The 20733-nt window shown below is 36.1% G+C and overlaps 1 protein-coding gene across 5 annotated transcripts in view; it reads right to left on the reverse strand.

Annotated features, from left to right (window-relative positions):
- The window catches only part of PRKAA2 (protein kinase AMP-activated catalytic subunit alpha 2), a 65707-nt gene that overhangs the window by 11178 nt on the left and 33796 nt on the right, over positions 1 to 20733 (reverse strand). For 4 of the 5 annotated variants that reach the window (XM_082415053.1, XM_082415055.1, XM_082415054.1 and 1 more), the window contains 5 exons: positions 11989 to 12082; positions 11263 to 11407; positions 9936 to 10023; positions 8297 to 8521; positions 373 to 877 (listed from right to left, as the gene is read on the reverse strand). In XM_082415053.1, coding sequence (XP_082271179.1) covers positions 373 to 877; positions 8297 to 8521; positions 9936 to 10023; positions 11263 to 11407; positions 11989 to 12082 — 1057 coding nt within the window. The remainder of the gene's footprint in view (positions 1 to 372; positions 878 to 8296; positions 8522 to 9935; positions 10024 to 11262; positions 11408 to 11988; positions 12083 to 20733) is intronic. The other variant, XM_082415057.1, reaches the window with a different exon arrangement.

A 20733-nucleotide genomic window follows, 5' to 3' on the forward strand; every position in this document is an offset into this window, starting at 1 on the left:
GGTTTTCAAGAGATTTCTCAAGAGATTAAATTCTCTTGAATTCAAGAGATTAATTTCTCAAGAGATTTCAAGTTGATTAAAACTTTGTTTCTCAGCCAAGAATGCTATTCTATAATTTAAAAAATACATAGGTCCCCAACATTGACAGTTCTTCATCCTTACAGAGATTTGTTTTGTTTTGTTTTGAATGCACATGGTACTTTATTGGAAAGAATGGGATTTATCAGCCAGAAGCATCAAGACCACTAAATTCATATCTAAATCAAAACCAACTTTTTTTGTTGACCTTAGTACTCAACTCAGCAGCTCAGAGCAGCTTACTACACAGAAAATGGCTTCTACAAATGATCTCCATATACTACAATTTCCTACCTTCCATTCAAAATCCAGCTGCTTCATAGCTCGGTAAACTTCAGCCATAATGTCATATGGTTTGCTTTGACTTCGGATTCCAAGATGCCACTTGGCTTTTTTCACAGCTAAAGATTTGGGCTTAGTTGTATTCAGTGCATCCAACGGACATCTTGCTTTAGGGCTGTCTGCTACAAGAGGTGGCATCCTTTCTGGATGAGGTTTCAGGCCTGGGGGAATATGCATGGCACTATCATCCATAAAAGAACCAGTTGGGGGACTAGAGGCGAGGTAGAACTCACTGGCTTGGTTCATTATTCTCCGATTGTCAATGATAAGATGATAAGCCACTGCAAGCTGGTCTTGAGGGTCACCACTATATAAACTGTTCATTACTTCTGATTCTGTACACTCAAATTTTTCACACACTTCTTTCACAGCCTCATCATCAATGACGTTAGCATCATAGGAGGGGTCTTCAGGAAATAAGTAACTGGGCAAATCTTGTTTAAACCATTCATGCTCTCTAGGAAAAATACCACAATACACTATTGTAAGAACATGCTTTGGCAAGTCCCAAACAATTTAGACATGGGGTAATACAATATAACAGAATCAGAAAGACCTGGTCTCTAGTCACTTACTAGCTAGGGGACCCTGGGTAAGTTGATTCATCCCTGCTCTTGAATAACTATGATTATTCACACTTGGGTATTTGGCTGACATTTTCTCAAAAATAAATGAAATGAGCCTGTCACGTCAAAGGAAACAACTGGCAATATTTGTTGCCAATCATAAAATTCAAGCTTTCAAGCAAAATGTTAGAATTTTGTATAATTTGTGTCTGTCTCCATGAGTTTGACAGCTTCTCAATACTTAAAGACTTCTACTTTTATCGTGAAGAGGATAATGACTGTAATTTGATATTATATAATACAATGTGTCACCATTTGGAACATCAGTCTACCTCAATAACCCAATATTTTCCATATGACCAATGCAAGATGTCACAGAATCATACATGGGCAAAAGAGCCACTCAAAATGCACAATAGACCAGTGGATTTTAATGTAATAAAGTACAGAAGTTCACTGATATGTTTTCTTATTTGATATTGCAATTAACACGTTAAGCTTTGGTTTAATATCAAAGAAAAATATCTGTAACTATCTGAAAGGCTATGAAAATGTTCCTCCCTTTTCCCACTACTTATTTGGGATCCGATATTTTTCCTAGACTTCAACTAATACAACATATTGCAACAGATGACTGAAGAAGCAGATAATGAAAACCTAGCTGCTGTCTCTGATTTAGAGGATTTGAAAAATGTAAAATAAAGGTACTCTTGTCACCATATTTTCTTGTTTTGGAAAATAAGGTTATTTTTCAAAAGAGACATATTATTCAGAATAACATGTAGTAGGTTTATTATTATTAAGTGAATTAAATATTTTTAAAATTTCTCAGTTTTGATTTCTAATAGGATATTGATAAATACGACCTATATTTTAAAAAAAACTCTTTGGAGTCCTCCATTTTAAGACTGTAAAGGGGTACTCAAACCAAAATGTTTGAGAACCAGTCTCCTAGATCTTATTTTCTCACTCTTCTGGGCCTTTGCACATGATGTTGCTTTTGCCACCCTAGAATATCCCACCCCTTTTCATTTAACTAACATGTACTATTCCTTCAAGATTGTGTAAGCATTGCTACATGGTAAATTGGGCACTCCCTAAGCTAAATTTAGCTCAGTATATATTTTAGCTGAATGCCTTCTATTGACTAATTCATTTATGAATATTTACTAAGGACATAACCGTGGTAAAAAGGCACACTCCTTCTCACAGAAATTATATTCTAGCTGAATACAGATTAAACAAACACTCTCAAAAATGAATATATAGTTACAAATATACAAATATAAAAATCCTGTGATAAAGATTATGAGTGAAAAGTACAGGGTAAAATAAGAGTATATAATTCAGAATGGGAGGTAGGTGATTAAGGAAGCCACTCTCAGTAATACTTAAGCAGATACCAGAATGACTACAAGTCAGCTAAGCAGAGCTGGGGAACAGGTATCCCCAGCAAAAGAAACAATATATGCAAAGACTCTGAGATAAGAAAAAATTTTGCTGTGTTCGAGGAACTGAACTGAGGCCACACTCATGAAATCATAATGAGTTACGGGTTGGAGTGGCAAAAGGTATCAGATATTTCTGACAGCTGTAGGCTATAAAAAAGGTTTCTGGATGAACCTATGGGTGATGAAAATAACTGAAAGATTTTAAGGAGACAGGCGTGACATGATCTAATTTGCATTCTGTAAAGATCATTCTGCTTGTGATAAAGAAATCGAATTGAAAAGATAAGAGTAATAATGAGGATGAGGAGGAGGATGCTAGTGCAATAGCCCAAGTGAGAAATGATGGTGTGCCAGGCTTTGAGTATATACACAGAGATGAAACTTCTACAGCTCCTAGTAGATGATGCTATTATAACACTCATACTTTCTTATAGTTGTTACAGTTTTTTTTCTTAATCCTCCCCACTAAACTGGGAACTCCTTGAAACAGGGATCATGCCTTATTCACCTGCATTCCAGGACCCAGTACAGAGTAAATGCTCAATAAATGCAGAATAAATGATGAATAGCCAATGAAGTCAAAAATGAATTCATGTGTTTAATTGCTATATCATGATAATAATAAGCACTTAAATAAATGTTTAGTAATAAAAATGACTGGTGAATACTAATTTTTTCAAAAGAAATAATAGAAAAAACTAAATTGTTACACATCTAACGTTTTTAAAATATCAATGACAAATAGGGAAGAGGAACACTTTTGAATGAACTCCAAAAATTCATTCTTCCATAACAGAAATGAGGTTACTAGTGAAAATTGTCAAAATCAACTTTTTCAGAACTCTGGAAATTAACCAAAGGCCTGTAATAATCTGAGGAGTGTTTGTTTAAAAAATTGGCCGAGTCTCAGAACAGTGAGATTTGTGACACTTTAACACATTTTTGACCAGAGATGTATTACAGCCACAGGTGTTAGTTTCTGCAAAAATCCCCCAGTCAATAAAGTGTTAAGTTACTCCTAATATCCATCTCCTTCCCCCATTTCTACGGTAGCCTTGAAAACCAACAGCCTCACAATCATTGTAGCCCCAAAAACCAGCATCTAGCAACCACTGGTGGGGGGATGGGGAGAAGAACAGGTTTAGAGTTCTCCAAAAGTCCTATCCCAAGAGAACTGTCGTTATTTGACATGGCTGGCAGATCTCTGGAAACCTCTACACTCAAGCCCTGCCTTCATCTGACCTGACTCAGAGCTCCCTCTACAAAGCCTTCTCCCCAGAACATTTGTCAAAAACAATCAATGGCAACTGTCTAACATCCCAGCTGCTAAAAGCAGCAATAAGAGTTGGAGCAAACAAGAAGCTCATCAAAAAACTAAAAAGGAAAAGTTAGGGAAAGAAATTCCAGAGGGGTCCTTGAAATACTCTTATATAATCCTGGGACTCACAAATGCAGGGCTGTGTTCATTTCCAAGAAAGGCCCTGATTTCTCATCACTGGTTGACTTTGAGGCCCTGTGCTAGCAGGAATGAAGACTAATTCAGAGTTATGAGCTTTTCATTAAAGCACTGAAGACACACCCTAACATGCACACAAAGTCCCTCAGCAAAGGCTGGGAGACTTATTAGATCAAGGCCTTTAAGGAAAGCTTTGTCTAATAATTAGCTGACCATTAAGCTAACCAAGCAGAGACTTCAGTGGCCACCCATGACAAAGAATATAGACTTATGGAATTAGTTCAATAAAATCACTTAACAAACAAGAGCAACAACAACGTACAACACTTACAAATTCTAGGCATCTATGCAAGAGGAATAAAAACATATGACCATTTAAAAACCTATACATAAGTGTTCATGGCAACATTATAAAAGAGCCAAAAAGTGGAAACAACTCAAATATCCATTCAGTGATGAACAGATAAACAAAATTTAGTATATCTAAACAATGGAATATTTTTCAAGCAAAAAAGTAACAATGTACTGATACATGCTACAGCATGAAAGAACATTGAAAACATCATGCTAAGTGAAAGAAGCCAGACTCAAAAGGCCACATGCCATATGATTCCATTTATATGAAATGTCCAGAAGAGGGAAATCCATAAAGACAGAAAGTAGATTAGTGGTTGCCAGGGGCTGCAAGGAGGAGGAAATGGGTATAGAGTTTCTTTTGGGGATGAGAAAAATGTTCTAGAATTAGACAGTGGTGATGACTGTATAACTTTGTGAACATACTAAAAACCACTTAATCATACAATTTAAAGAAGCAAATTTATGGTATGTGAATTATACCAATAAATGTTTAAAAAAATAAATAGAGAAGTAATCTAAATTTTCATTTCCAATTAATTCAGAAAAAGAACCACAGTTCTTCATAATAATAACAGTGCCGATTAAAAAGCCATACTTTGGGGCTGGGGGAGGAATAAATTAGGAGGTTGGGATTAACATATATACACTACTATATATAAAACAGATAAGCAACAAGAACCTACTGTATAGCACAGGGAACTATACTCAGTATTTTGTAATAACCTATAACGGAAAAGAATCCGAAAAGGAATATATACATACATATATATACATATATGTGTGTGTGTAACTGAGTCACTGTGCTGTACACCTGAAACTGACATGACCTTGTAAATCAACTATACTTCAATTAAAAAAAATAATTATAATAATAAAGCAACACTCCACATGTTAAAAAAAAAAAAAAGCCATACTTCCAGCTTTTAATTTTCAGGAGTCAATTTCTAAATTAACTTGACCAAGGTAAGCAGTAACCAGGATGTTTATGAAGGTTCACCTGAGACAAAATCAATTCATTTCATATGGGTTACTACACAGCCACCAGAAATTATGTCTTTCTGTCACTATTGCCTAGTACCTGATTTTGATATATGACTTAAGACTAAATGAGTTATGATGACTACCAATCAAATTTTAGAAACTTCACAATGTGTGCAAACTTCTTTAAGTGCAGCTAAAAGGTCCTTATATATTCACTTTAAAATAATATTAATAAGCTAATATTGTATGCTGGGCATTATTCGAAAAGCTTTAATTACATTAGGATGAATGTTTGCAGTTTCTAATATTCAACTGTGTTTAGATCTACAGAAATAGCAAATTCATATGGTTCAACCTAAGACTATCCTCCAAACAATTCCACTATATATGATGTACCTAAAGCATGAAGAGTTATAAGGAATAAGCCAAATAGCTAGTAAACAAAGAATCAGAATTTGTAATTAGACAGTTGAACTTCAGACACTCACTTTTAACCACAATAACATTAACAGTAATACTAAGCTTACGGCACTTAAAGATGTGATTTTCCTGAAGACAATGTCTGTCTTGCCTACCAAAATATTCCCAGCACCTAGCATAGGACCTTAAACAGAGTAGATGTTAAATAAATAAAAGCAGAAATGATTAAATGAATGAATAAATACTGAGATATATTTTCTAACCTCTAATAGCTTAACGTCTTAAAAGAAAAAAAAGATCTGTACAAAAATACAGGCACACCTTAGAGAGACTGCTGGTTTGGTTCCAGATCACTGCAATAAGTGAATATTGCAATAAAGCAAGTCACCAATATTTCGGTTTCCCAGTGCATATAAAAATTACATTTAGAGTATACTGTAGTCTATTATGTTTGCAATAGCATTATGTCTAAAAAAGCAGTGTGTATACCTTAATTAAAAAACACTTTATTGATAAAAAATGCTAACCATCATCTGACAACACAAGGTTCCCACAAACCTTCAATTTGTAAAAAACACAGTATCTACACAGCACAGTAAAGTGAAGCACGATAAAACTAGGTGTGCCTGTAACTATAAGACAGAATGTGGTAACATGAGAGAAATATACCATATCATGGTATGTTGGAGAAAGGATGGATGTCATAGAACTGGTGTGCCAAGCTGGATTAGTGGAAGTAGTACAGGTTCTGAATCAGGCAATTTCTGAGCCCTACTTCTGCCTGCCTCTTATTAGCTGGGTAATTTTCACAAATACAGATTTACTCAAAACTTAGTTCATATCAAATGCACAATGCCTAGAACATATACTTGGTCCCTAATTTAAAGGAACCTAAAATTTAATAGGGGCAAACAGATACATAAATCGAAACATAACCTTTCTAAGCTTCAGTTTCATGGTTTGTAAAACGAGAATAATAATAGTTACCCATTAAGAATCAATGTAATAAAATGTGTCAAGTATCTAGCAAAATGCCTGTTATATAATAATCGTTCAATAATTAGTAACTCTGTTGAACCATATTTTGTCAAATGAAGAACTCCCAAACATTAATAAACAGAATATGGATAAATTAAAAAATGATGAAAACTATAAATTCAAGTTATTATTTTAAGTACAGAGATGGTTGCCACTATTTTATACCACCTACATATGTGTAAATTAACTCATCCTAGTAGGCTTTTATTTACATTTTTCTTCTAAAGCTTGTAAATATACAGACACCTGTTTTAATATAACAGAATCAGTACTTTTACTATTCTAAATGTATGTGCTGATACAAACAGGTGCAAGTATATATATATCAGCATACTTAATTTTCTTTTCTAAGGAAAAGCCAATTAAGTGAACTATTTATTCTAAAGGACTATGAACACAAAAGAGTTTTTCCCAGCTAAGTCCATTTCCATAACTAAATCTGGTTCTAATTTACAATTTTACATTTTTATGTATGAGGCCTGGAACACTAAGAGAGGCTGGGGGAAGAAAACAGTACACGAATGCAACGGGAGTGCAAAAGAGATCAGCAGCAGTCACAAAAACAACTCCCTCAGGCACCATTTAAATATTCCAAGAGTCATATTCTGGCTTATGAAGACAAGGCAAAGTATTCTGGAAAGATGTCAAAAGAATGCGTTTGCAAATAAATACCTGATGAAATGTTAGGTAAGAACAAAAAACCCTCTAAGAAACATGACTGATAAATAAAAAGTAGAAGGCAATGAATCATCCTGACTTGTGTGTGCTATATAAAGGTCATATTCACAGTAACACCAGCAACTGCACTTTCCAAAGTTTCTCACATAACAAGAAATCCTTCTCAGCAAACCCACTAGCAGCTATTTTTGGATTCAAAATCTTAGCAAAACTTTTTATGGTTTATTTCATCAACCGTATGTAAAATATATAACTCTCACCCTGTTTTTCCATTTGAACCTTATTCAAATACTTTCTGAGTGTATACTATATTTCTAGGCCTTCTAGCACTGTATATACAAAGATGATAAGACACTCTCTCTACCCTTTTATAGTTACAAGAGAGGAGAAAGATACACTGAAAACAACTAGATACAGAATGAGAATGAAAGAATGAAAGCATGAACAAAATGTGGAAATCACAGAAGTGGAAGCAACTAAAACTGCCCAGGAGAATCAAAAGTGATTTCACAAGGAAGGTGATAAGTGAGCAGAATTTTAAAGGATGAATGGAAATCTTTCAGGTCCAAAAATGCAGAAAAGGCATCAGAGGCAAAGGGAATAATATAAACAAAGACATGAGGCATAAAATATGCATTATGTTTGAGGAACAAGGAAAAGTTCACTGTGGCTGAAGCTCTGGTATAAGGGGTACAGCATTGAGCCTTTACTAGGAAGGGCCTTGGATGTTTTGCTACCTAAACTGAAAAGTTTGGGAAACAATCTGAAATATTTAAAAGTTGAGTGACAGGATCAGCTTTATGTAATAAGGAAAGTAAAATTCGTATAAAATCAAGTGTTACAGTGCCTAACATAAAGCAGCCATTCAGGTAGTGGTACTAATATTAATACTAGAATATGTACTTAATAGCAACAAAAAGACTATTCACCTTATGTCTTTGATAGTTGCTCGTTTCAGGGGGTCAACCTGTAGCATATGCATCAGGAGAGTGGCAACGGAGCGATTGAGATATTCTGGGATATAGAATACGCCCCCTCGGATCTTCTTAAACAACGTAGGCACATGCTCATCGTCAAACGGGAGGGTGCCACAGAGAAGAGCGTACAAAATAACACCACAGCTCCAGATATCAACTTCAGGACCCGCGTACAACCTAGGGGAAAAGATGAGAACACACACCTGAAATGCAAGTGCCACTTCCCATCCACGTGTACCCTGTTTCTACATGTCCCTATATACACAGTATAGACTCTATATGCATTGCTTTCCAAGGTCTTTAGTGAAGTCCGTGGCTGTTCCCCAACACTCAATGGTTGTTCCCCAGAAAGAATAAGTGGTCTAACCAAATACTATTCAAATTTCCCAAGAGAAAATAGTATTTTTACTTTTTTGACACAAACTAAACTGAAGTTACTAACTGACTAATTAAAAAATATGAAACTTTCTATGGTTGATTTTTGACAGAAACATCGAAGTGGATGACCAGAAACTTGAAGAAAAGCAATACTATATAGTGTATAGGCTAAATCTTCTTACCATAAAGCTATTAAAAGAAAATGCATATATAATAGAATGTTTATGCCTGGCACACCTATTTTAAAAAATATTTGAAATAGTAAAGTACCTAACTAGTCCTACTGCAATCTCTTTCACAGTATTCATGCTGTATCACATTATCCTGGGTACCTACTACTTTCATTCTAACCACTTGGTAGCCCCTGGGACTAAGATTACCTTTATCCAGAAAACCTATGCCTAGAATGTTATTCCTTTTTCCTCTCACCTTTCTACATTATTAAGATTCCCCTGATAGCACATTACCAAACTCAAACCTAAGTCTGAGGTAACAAAGTAGATCTCTACAATTCCAATTAAAAAAATACACGCCATTTCAATAAAAATTGCTGTCCATTATTTATATTGTTTGCTGTATAGTCCAAACTGCTATATCTGCAATAATACCTTTTCTTTATTTTTTCTCATAGAATTCTGTCAACTTTTAAAATCAGACATTGGTCACCATAGAAGACTTGAATTTATCACTGCAATCTGTATAAACATTTAAAAAATGTACCAATGAGTAAGTTACATGAATAATTACAGTCTTCTCTTGCGCAGTTAACTTCATGAAATGACAATACTGTCCCCCCAGAAAACCTCATTCTTCTAAAGACAAAACATAAAAATAATACTCTGTATGCTTTATAAAAGAGTATATACAGAATTATTAAAGGACTGTGTCTGAGAAGAAATAATGACACTAGCTTAAATGCAGCAAATGCTTGCTCTCCTAGATGCAATTTTCTAAAATGAAAAAAAGAAATCAAGTTTTTTTTCAATTTTTAGTGGAAAAACTCCTTAAATACATTCATAACAAAATCGAAATCAAATGTTTTAAAAAATTGTTTAATATAAGTAATCTCTCTTCAACAATAGAAAAATTAAAGGGACAATATGTTTCTATTATGTTAAAAATCGTATCTTCCAAAGAGAATATATTATAGTTAAATGTTATCAGAATGAACAAAGCATTACAAAAAGCTTACTCTTCACTGATATATTATTACCTGCCTGAGATGACTTCAGGTGCTGCATAATTTGGGGAGCCACAACTAGTTCGCAGAAATTCACCATCTGACATCATATTAGATAATCCTGAAAATAAGAGTAATATGTTTACCTGGTGCTACATATGTTTAAAACTAAATATAGATAAATGCATATGGAAAAACGTCAAGTCTGTAATGCCTCACATATCATAATGTTTATTTTAAAAAGCAGTAGAAAGCATCTGTTGGACTAGAAAGACTCCATTTCAGAGTGCTCATACATGACAAAAAAGCCAAAGCACACCATGCCTAAGATCGAAATTAAACTCCTTTTCTAAATAAGAATGTTGATTCACTTCACAAATATGAGGTTATTCTAAATTATATGAACTTTTCCAAACATAAAAGCATCAAAATATTATTTACCCACTTCTGCAAATGAAAGAAAACAGAGATTACTATTACTTTTTTATACTCTGCTTTCAAAGGCATTTTTAAAAATCTCTAAGTAGAAATCAGATAGGCTCCAATTTATAAACATTACGTTCCAAAAGTTTTTAATTTGGAAAGCTTTAATTCAACATAGAAAAATATTCCATTGAACCAGAAATCTAGTTGAACTACAGCACTAAATGAGCTTTGTGATTTAGAGAAGGAAGAGAAATAGGAAAATGACTTTCCTGGCTTTTAGATTAAAGACAAGGTACAGACAAAAATTTTAAATAAGTAATGCTGAACTCTGATACCTTTTCATCTCTTTCTATAATCTCTCACTTTCTAATCCTTTCCTCTACTATGGCACCCTGTCCAAGTATGTTTATCCCAGAAAGTGTTTGGTGCATAAAAATTACATTTTACTCTCTTATTTTACCACCAACAAAAACTCCTATTCTTCTACCAAGTTGTTACATGTTACCCATAGTCCACTGACATTCCTCCTCGATCAATTCAGAAGGACTACAACGCTCCAAAACTGCGTGCCAATTTTCATGTACCTCCATTTAAGTGCATTTATCAGGGAAAGTGCCCATACTTTCATTAGATTTTCAAAGGAGTTTGTGGCCCTCACAGAAAAACAGTTAAGTCTCATTTCCTCAGGAAGCAATGCAGATTGAGTGGATTTACCTTGACGCAAGCCCTCTGAATGTCTCTAGAAATACTTGCATTTTTAAAAAGTGGTTTTAAATGAATAGAGCAAGCTAGTGTGCAGACTGCCCAACTAATCCCTTTTCACGGTATAGGATTTACATCAATGAAGTTGAAAGTTCTTAGTTCATTAAGAGTTGGTACCGACACACTTGCAAAGGCAGCTAGCACACTTCTAAACAACCCTGGAGTTACATACCAAAATCAGCTATCTTGGCATTCATGTGTGCATCCAATAGCACGTTCTCTGGTTTCAGGTCTCGATGAACGACCATATGCCTGTGACAGTAATCCACAGCAGACAGAATCTGCTGAAAGAGGCGCCTGGCTTCCATCTCTTCAACCTATCAGGTATAAAAGAAACTGCACTAAGAACATTTGGGACATCGACATAGCAAAAGTTTTAGTTTCATAATCAGCCTAAATATAACTGAGTACGCTAATCAGAACTGTGCTAGAACTCTCAACAAATGAGACAAACAAGCCAAAAACTTGCATTCAAGCTCAACATGTCAATCAACAGGTTTTTCTTTGCTGCTAGGCAGTTCATTTTCAATTAATATTACTAAGTGTGCACAATGTTTCAGGGAATCAACAAGTAAAACATAATCTAAAAACAGAACTTACGTGAAATTGCAAAGAAAAGGAAATAACTGAAGCTTCAACATGATGTTATGGAACTGATTTTTCATTTTGAAAAGCATAGGCTTTTCACGTTGGCCATTAAGTGGAATATATTTCCTAAAATCAGTATTTCATAAGGTGTACTTTTTAAGGAAAAATATATCTAATACTCTGTATGTTTAGTTAGACATTATTACAGAAGCAACCCCGACTCTGAAGATACCTTTGTGGTTTGCTATTTCTCACTACTTTCTTCTTTTTTAGCTTAAGGGCTTATTGTACTAAACAGCATGTTACTCACCCGGCCATGTTTACAGATGTAGTCAAATAATTCACCACCAGACACATATTCCATTACCATAAAAAAATCTGTTGGAGTGCTGATCACTTGGTATCTTTTTTGTAAATGAAAAAATTTAATAAAAAATGTTACTTTAACCAGAATCAACCTAGTACATCCATTCTTGCTATAAATTGGTATTCCAGTATTCTACAATATTTTAAGATGGCAACAAATTATATAATGTTATCAAAATAATCACAGAGCTATAAACATGAAGCTTCACAAAACTCAATTACTTCCTAGGGCTTATAGACTTCCCTTCAGATCCCCCCTTTCACGTTTACAAAATCCTTCATTCCTCAACAACTAAATTAAGCATCAATTTTTCCATTTAAACAAAAATTTGTTTGTAGTCTATAGAGATGAGGTAGCTTATATTTAAACATAAGTGAAAAATATTCTTGGAAAGGTAAAATGATACCAAAAGGGATACAAATCAGCAAAATCTATAAAGTAGACAAATGATCCTTTCCTCAAAAACTGAAATGCAAAAAAAGGGAGGGGAAGGTATAGATTAAAAGCAAATCAAGAGACATATTGACCAATTATACTGTATAGACTTGTTTTCTTTCATTCCAGTTCAAACAAACCAACTTTAAAAACCATTTATGAAACAATCAAGAAAATCTGAATACAGACTGGATGGTTCATAATATTCCAACTGTTTAGGTGTGATACTGAACTGTGCTTGTTTTATTAAAATAGAGCCTTTAAATTACCACAGTAGATACTGAAGAATTTACAGACTAAAAACATACTATTTGGGATTTGCTTCAAAATAATTTGGGGTGGGAGAAGTAGGAGGAAGCAGATAAAACAATACACTAGTAACTGTTGAAGCTGAATGACAGATAAATGAGGCTTCATCACTTTACTGTTGTATTCATTATGAAATTTCCATAATAAAAAATTAAATAGATGTATGTATTTACGTATGTGTGTGTGTTTATGTGTGTGAAAATATATATGTACGTTTTCTAGGCACTCAAAGCTGAGCACATAAAACAATAAAGAACCTTAGCTCTATTTGACAAAATAAAATTTTTCCTAAAAAACTACAACTTCCACATACACACACAATTGTATCAGAGTTTTGAAAACTTTAAAAACAAGTTAATATAACACTAATGTTTTAAATGAAGGTTGCGTTTAACACATATAAAAGAAAAACTGTTCTACTCTGCTTTATATATAAAGAATTATTTATAATCTGGTTGATCACGAGCAATATCTAATTTACACTGAGTTGCTATTTAAAGCCACTAAGTGTAGCTGGCAGTTCTGCATGGCTTAAAGGCACCCAGTGGAAGGCACAAGCAGGGGCTGAGAAGTGGCCCAGATGCCCCCCTGTAGGCAGTATGCCTTGACACAGGATATGCCAGAAGCAGGGGAACATTTTGGTAATTAGTCCACCCAGATGGGGCACCTTTTATTATTAAGGTGCAAAAAAGAGAGTATGTTCTAAATGGCGGTTCTGGTTACTAGTCTTCATAAAAGAGGAGGGAAAAAGTGACCAGGAAGTTGGTGACATAACTATATACTATATATTTTAAAAGAGGACACGTCATGTATAAATTAAACACTTGCAAAAAGTAAAATATTAACACAACACTGTAAATCAACTATGCTTCAATTAAAAAAAGAATTAGAAAAAAGTAAAACTTAAAGCTGTAGTATTGAAAATGATTACAGACTTTCAGAAGAAATATTTATAATAGCCATCGTTCGTCTTTGGGATGAAAAATGACAAGGTACCCCACTTTACACAGAATAAACTAATATAACTGGCAAATAAGGTTGAGTCTACTTCAAATGAACTGCGAAAAGGGAATCTTCCCCGAGAACTCGAGGAAAAAGATGGTTCTATAAAAGCAATCCTGACAGGCAGCAAACTCTAGCTGAATAAAATGAATAGTGAGGAACAGGAGCACCCAATGTGCCACTTCACTGTAGGCTGATCTGATTCGGTAACAGAATTCTCAGCCACTTTTCTGCTTTGTACATCTTTGGGGTAAAAGAGAAAAGTGATGCAATTCTAATGAATTTAGCTGCTGATTCCTCCGAGTATATTGCAGTCTTCAGTAAAGACTGCTGGATCCAGAGGCTTGATCAGATTTCAGTTTGATTTTAATTTTCTTCTTAAAGACTAGATGGTGGTATGTGCTTCCAGCCACAGGTGTAGGATATCTGTCTCTTTTTTGAGATATTAGCAGCCATTACTGATCACAGCCTAGATTTTATTAACTCACAATGAAATTTTAAATGCTGGCCAATTTCCAGAGTCTAGTAATGAACTATGGTCTAAAGGAAATCCTTCCTCAAAAACCACACTGTCTCTGAAGTGCAGGCCACCAGATTACACTACCCAATACCCTTTCTTGTTATAGTCATCAACCAACCTCGCTATCAACTCCCTCTCATTTTGACTTAATGTCTCTTTCCCCACTGCTAATGCTGTCATCATTCCGGGTGAACAAAATATCCATATAGATGATCTGCCCAATACATGCCCTCTAACTTCCTTGACTGCTCAGTTCTAACTCTCTTTTCCTCTACCACACACAATGACTCATTCCATGGTCATATACTGTCTAAGACTAACTCCTCCAATTATGCACTGGATTCCTCTGCCCCACCTACTAAAGGACTTGGTTTCTACAATTAGCTCTTCCTCCTCAGCCTCATCTTACTCAATATTCAGCAGTATAGGAACAGTTAATAATCTCTCTTTCTTCAAACACATTTTCCCCTTGGCTTCAAGATGCCAAATTCTCTTGGTTTTCCTCCAACCGTTTTAACTGTTCACTTTCATTCTCCTTTGCTGGTTCCTCCTCATCTCCCAGACATCTTAACATCATACTGCCGTAGAGATCAATCCCTAGAATTCTTATTCATTTATATGCACATCCTTGGTGACATCATCTAGTCTTTGGGCCTTAAATATCTTAAATACCATCTATACGCTGATGACTTCCAAATTTATCTCTGGTTTATACCTCTCCCCTTAACTTCAGACTCACATGTCAAATAACCTACTTGCATCTCTACTTGGATGCCTAATAAACATTTCAACTTCAAAAAAACAAAATCGAATTCTTGATACCTAACATCCCCCTTCAAACTTGTTTCTCCTACAATCTTTTCCATTTCAATTATGGCAACTCCATTTTTTTATGTGCCCATGCCAGCTAACCTTGGAGTCATCCTTGACTTCTCTCCTTTCACAACCTACATCTAATCTGTCAGCAAACGCTGTTCTCTATCTTGAAAATATATACAAAATATGCTTACTTCTCAACACCCTCCACACTATGCTCTATTCCAAGCCACCATCTCTTTTAATCAGAATACTGCAATTGATCCCTAACTGATTTCCCTGCTTCAACGTAAGTCAGGTCACATCACACCTCCGGATAAAACTTGCCAATGGCTTCTCTTTTACTCAGAGTTAAAAGCCAAAGCTCTTACAGTGGTCTAGTATATCCTACACAATCTGGCTCCCCTTTATGTCTCTGACCACATCTCTTACTCCAATTCCCCTAGATCACTCTGTTACTATGATCTACCTACTATTGCCTGTAGCAATTTCCACCTCCGAGCCTTTGTATGTGCTGTTCTCACCGTCTGTTATTTCCCCCCTCCAGATATCTGCATGCATATCCCCTCTCCTCTTCACTGTCTAACATACAACATATCTTACTGACATAGCATTTATTGTCTATCTCTTCAACGCCACCCACTACACACACACACACACACACAAAATAGACACACACAAATATGAGCTTCATAATAGCAGAAATTTTGTTGTCATCTTTTTGTTTGCTGGTGTATCCCCAGTACCTAAATGGTACCATTTGTTGAATGAATGGATCAACAAGCTAACACTCTGGCCTTATTTTCCTCCATATCCCTATACATACTCTGTGCATGAGACAAACCAGACTGTTTGTTCCCACCACACCATGTTCTTTACACTTTCATTCTTTTGCTTTGCTGTCCTCCTAGAATCATCAGGACCTTGTTCACATTTACTTCCTTATATATGCAGTAAGTAATCACTGAACACCTAGTGCTGTACTAGGTGCTGGAGAGATAAAGATGGTATTGGACATCTCCACTTGGATATCTAATGGGATTCTCAACTTAGGACAGCCAAAGCAGACCACTAATGTTCACCTGTACCCCAACATGGTTCTCCTCCATTCTTTGTATCTCAGAACATGGTATCATGATCAACACCTAGTTTTTCAAGCCAAAACCCAAAATCCCAGTTGCTCAGGCAAAAAAAAAAGTGGGGGGAGGGTCCTCACTCCCTTTCTTTTCCTCAGTAATTTATTAGTTTTACCTCCAAAATATACATTGAATTGACAGATTTACCTCCAGCTAGACCAGTGTTGTCAGATACAACTTTCTGCAATGATGGAAATATTTTATATCTTCTCTGTCTAATACGATAGCCACTAGCCACATGTGGCTATTAAGCACTTGAAATGTGGATAGTGTGACCAGATAACCAAAATTTTTAATTCATTTAATTTAAATTTATGTCACATATGGCTAGTGGCTACTGTATTGGACAGCACAAATCTATACCACCTCTTGGCTAAAGCCACCATTCATCTGTCAGCTGGACCATAGCAACAGCTTCCGAGCTGGTCTCTCTGCTTCCACTTCTGCCTCCGTACCCGTTCCACACTATGGTCATATCATGTCACTCCCCCAGCTCTCTGAAAGCTTCCCATTTTGAACAGAATCCAAAATCAGCAAGGTCTTCAAGATTCTATGATATGTGGTCCATGTCTACTCTTTGACCTCATGAACTACCTCTCTTTCCGTCATTCACTCCACTCCAGACATATAGCAATCTTCTTTTTCCTATAATACTCGAACATTGTTTCAACCTCAGCAACTCTGAGGTTGCTGGTCCCCTTGCTTTAAAAACACTATGGGGCTTCCCTGGTGGCACAGTGGTTGAGAATCTGCCTGCCAATGCAGGGGACACGGGTTCGAGCCCTGGTCTGGGAAGATCCCACATGCCGCGGAGCAACTGGGCCCGTGAGCCACAACTACTGAGCCTGCGCGTCTGGAGCCTGTGCTCCGCAACAAGAGAGGCCGCGACAGTGAGAGGCCCGTGCACTGCGATGAAGAGTGGCCCCCGCTTGCCGCAACTAGAGAAAGCCCTCACACAGAAACGAAGACCCAACACAGCCAAAAATATATACATAAATAGATAAATAATAAAAATAAAGGAATTCCTTAAACAAAAAACAACAAAAAAACACTCTGTCCCCAGATTTTCAAATGGCTAGATCTTTATCATCCTTTAGGTCTTAGCTCAAACCTTACCTCTCAGTGAAGCTTTCCTAACAACCCAATCTAAATTAGCACCTCCTCTTTCCTTGTCACACCCTAGGACAGCACCCTGTTTCACTCTCCTCATAGCACTTATCAGTGCCTAAAATAGCCTGGTTAATTTGTTTACTTACTATCGAGAACTGCTAGATACCCCTAGAACATAAACTCCACAAGGGCAGAGGCGCTGTCTTTTACCACTGTACCCCCAGTGCCTTACAACAGTACCTATCAGATACTAGGTGCCCAATTAAAATTTGCTGAATAAAAGAAAAAACAAACATAGCTTCTGCTCCTAAAGAATTCAGTCTCGTGGCGATACTAATAAGAAAATGACCAATTACAATATAATGCCCAGGACTTTGGAAAAGCTGAAATTCTGGGTGCTCCAGGACCGAGAGGATGAAACCTAACCCAGTGTTAGGACTAGGGCAAAGTAGTTTTTCTAGAGGTAGTTGCATTTAAAAGCTGATATTTAAAGGACAAGTTGGAATTGGAAGCCTAGAGGAAGGGAGATATAGGTAAAGTTTTCCAAGCAGAAGCAACAGTTGAAATATAGCAAGCAAGAGAAGATGGTGACCTGACAATAAGAACAGAGAGAAATGAACAGATTTAGGGGACACTCAAGATTAAGAGTGGCAGAACTTAATGATCAATTATATGTAAGGGGCGAGGGAAGAGGAATTAAATATGATGCCCAAGCTTTAGGCTTAGGAAGCTGTGTGAATGGTATTTTCATTCACGCACAAAAATATGTATATATGGGAGAAAAAGTTCAACTTAGTTTCAGATGACTCTGTGACTCCAGAATGGAAACACCCAATAAACAGTTCAATAAATGTGTTCAGAATTCAGGAGCAATATAGATTTGTAAATTTTTAAGATAGAGATGACAAATGACACCGTGGTAGTAGATAAGGTCACCCAAAAAGGGTTCACTAAGATTACTCTAGCTCAGAATGCTGAAATACATCAATATCTAATGGTCAGGCAGATAACAAGGGACCCATAAAAGAAAGTCTCAAGAAGAGGCAAGAATGTAAAAAGAAAATCAGAAGACTGTGGTGCCATGGAAACCTAGAGACTACAACATTTCAGGGTGGTAGTGATGAATAATGTTAAAAGCTGTCCGTAGGTTGGATAAGATAAACATTTTGAAAAGTTGGCAGGCAAAACCATCTCTACCAAATTAGAAAGTATTGATCCTTTGACCAGTTAAAATGAAGTTTCCCTAAGAACCATGGGGGAATGAAAAACAAGGACAAAAGTCATTTCAACAAATTCTAGTTCATGGGAAAGTTTGGAGTTTCCTTTCAATCCTGTTTATTCCTTTTAATTTTCTCCCAGCGGGGTTTTTTCAATTGGAATTAATAGAGAAATTGTGCAATATATAACCTTCATTCTTAGTATTTAGTTTTCAAACTTTCTTGCTTACTCTAGAAGCCCATTCTGTAGCAAGGAAACTATTCTTGGCAGTTAGTCCAAGACTGCACAGAAAAAACAAAACCACTAAAAGGATCAGGTCTCTCTCCCTGTTTAAATCACTAACACTGTTAGAGGCTATGTCAATAAGCTTGTTGTGTAGCAAGAATACATGGGTGCCTTTTAAAAAAAAATTCAGATCCACAATAAAAGAGGAAATGTGGCAGAATGGATAAGCTCAAGGCTGGAAGCCAGAAGCTTTAAACACTAAATTCACCTTTGCCAATTACCTTCTGACCAATACTGAGAACATTCTATAACTCCTTCACAAAACAGCAAATAATTAAATAATTCTAAAACAGAATGATATAAGTAATCAAACCAAAATCAAACAATTATAAGTAATTATAGAAATGGAAGGAAGAAAACACTAGCAGTTATAACATCAAAAATAAGCTTCTAAATCCTCATGACAACTGCAACTGCTTATTGACAAAATCTGATTTGTGTTTATAGGACCAGAACACATACCATAAATGGACAAAGTTTCCCTGGGATCTTTCAGGGTTGGCATTCTAAAAGTGATGAAGTCAGGAAACAAGGAAAATACAGAGATCTCTCCCTTCTCCATTCTCACTCTGGCATATGACATTTTTAGTCTGGTTTCCCAGTTTTCTCCTCTTATAGGACGTGACCACTCAGTAAGGAAGAGCAAAGAGACTTAGCTTAGAAGTCATTCAGTAGCTAGAATAAAGTCATTACTAACATGGAGCTGAAGTCAGACATGAGCTGTTTCAGTTAACTGAAAATCATTCGGAATGATGAGAGGACTGGAATCAGCTTGCAGGCTGCCCATTCCTGCTTCTGGGCCAATGCACATCTAATACCAGGCATTGTAACAGCGAGAACACATTTAATCCTCAAACAGCACCATGGGGTATCCCCATTTTAAAGTTAAGGAAACAAAGAATACGAGAGTGAGTAACTGAACTCATAGGTGATATTTTAATTCCTATGATAATCTTTAAAAACCTGTATATACATATTCTGGATTATCTAGAATACAGGTCCTAGATGACAACCTCATAATCAAGTACTGCCATACAATTTCAGGGGCCTCATTTCCTGTTTACGTTTATGATCAAGTGAACTTCAAATGAAGATCAAATGACACTGAAGCTTACTGTTAGAATGAAGTTTTCATCATAGTGATGTGAGAACGGAGTCATCACAGGTCACCCAATGGCACACCAAACCCAAGAAAAGCCTTCTTTGAACAGTCGGTGACATATTCATGCTGTTGGTAAGATACACTGAGTGGGACCCTCATTTAACATACCAATTTGCAACGGTTCTCTAGCAATAAATGTATCTAGTTATAGAAATACTATAAATACTAGAAATATATAAATGCGTGTTCCAAATCCCAGCAATAACTGGATCAGCCATTCAGTTAATGATTTCAAGAATGCTACTGTATTGGTTTTCTATTGTTGCCATACTTAGAACCTAGTGCTTAAAACAACACAAATGTATTCTGTATTATCTTACATAGGGGTAAGAAGTCTGATAGGGTAGAATTCTGACACATGCCTCACTGGGCTAAAATCAAGACATAGCAGGGCTGCATTGCCTTCTGGAGGCTCTAAAAGAAATCCATTTCTTTGTGTTTTCCAACTTTTAGAGACCATCTGCAATCCTTGGCTCATGGTCCCCTTCCTCCATCTTCAAAGCCAGGCACAGCCAGTTGAGTCCTTCTCACATCCCATCACTCTGACCTTGCTTCCATCCTCAAATCTCTTCCTCTGGCTTATGATCCCCTCTTCCACTTCTAAGGACCATTGTATTACACTCGGACCACCCAGATAACCCAGGAAAATCTCCCTATTTTTGTCAGCTGATTAGCAACCTTAAATCCATCTATAA

The sequence above is a fragment of the Balaenoptera physalus genome (assembly GCF_965194825.1).
Source record: "Balaenoptera physalus genome assembly, chromosome: 1".
Classification (NCBI taxonomy): Eukaryota; Metazoa; Chordata; class Mammalia; order Artiodactyla; family Balaenopteridae; genus Balaenoptera; species Balaenoptera physalus.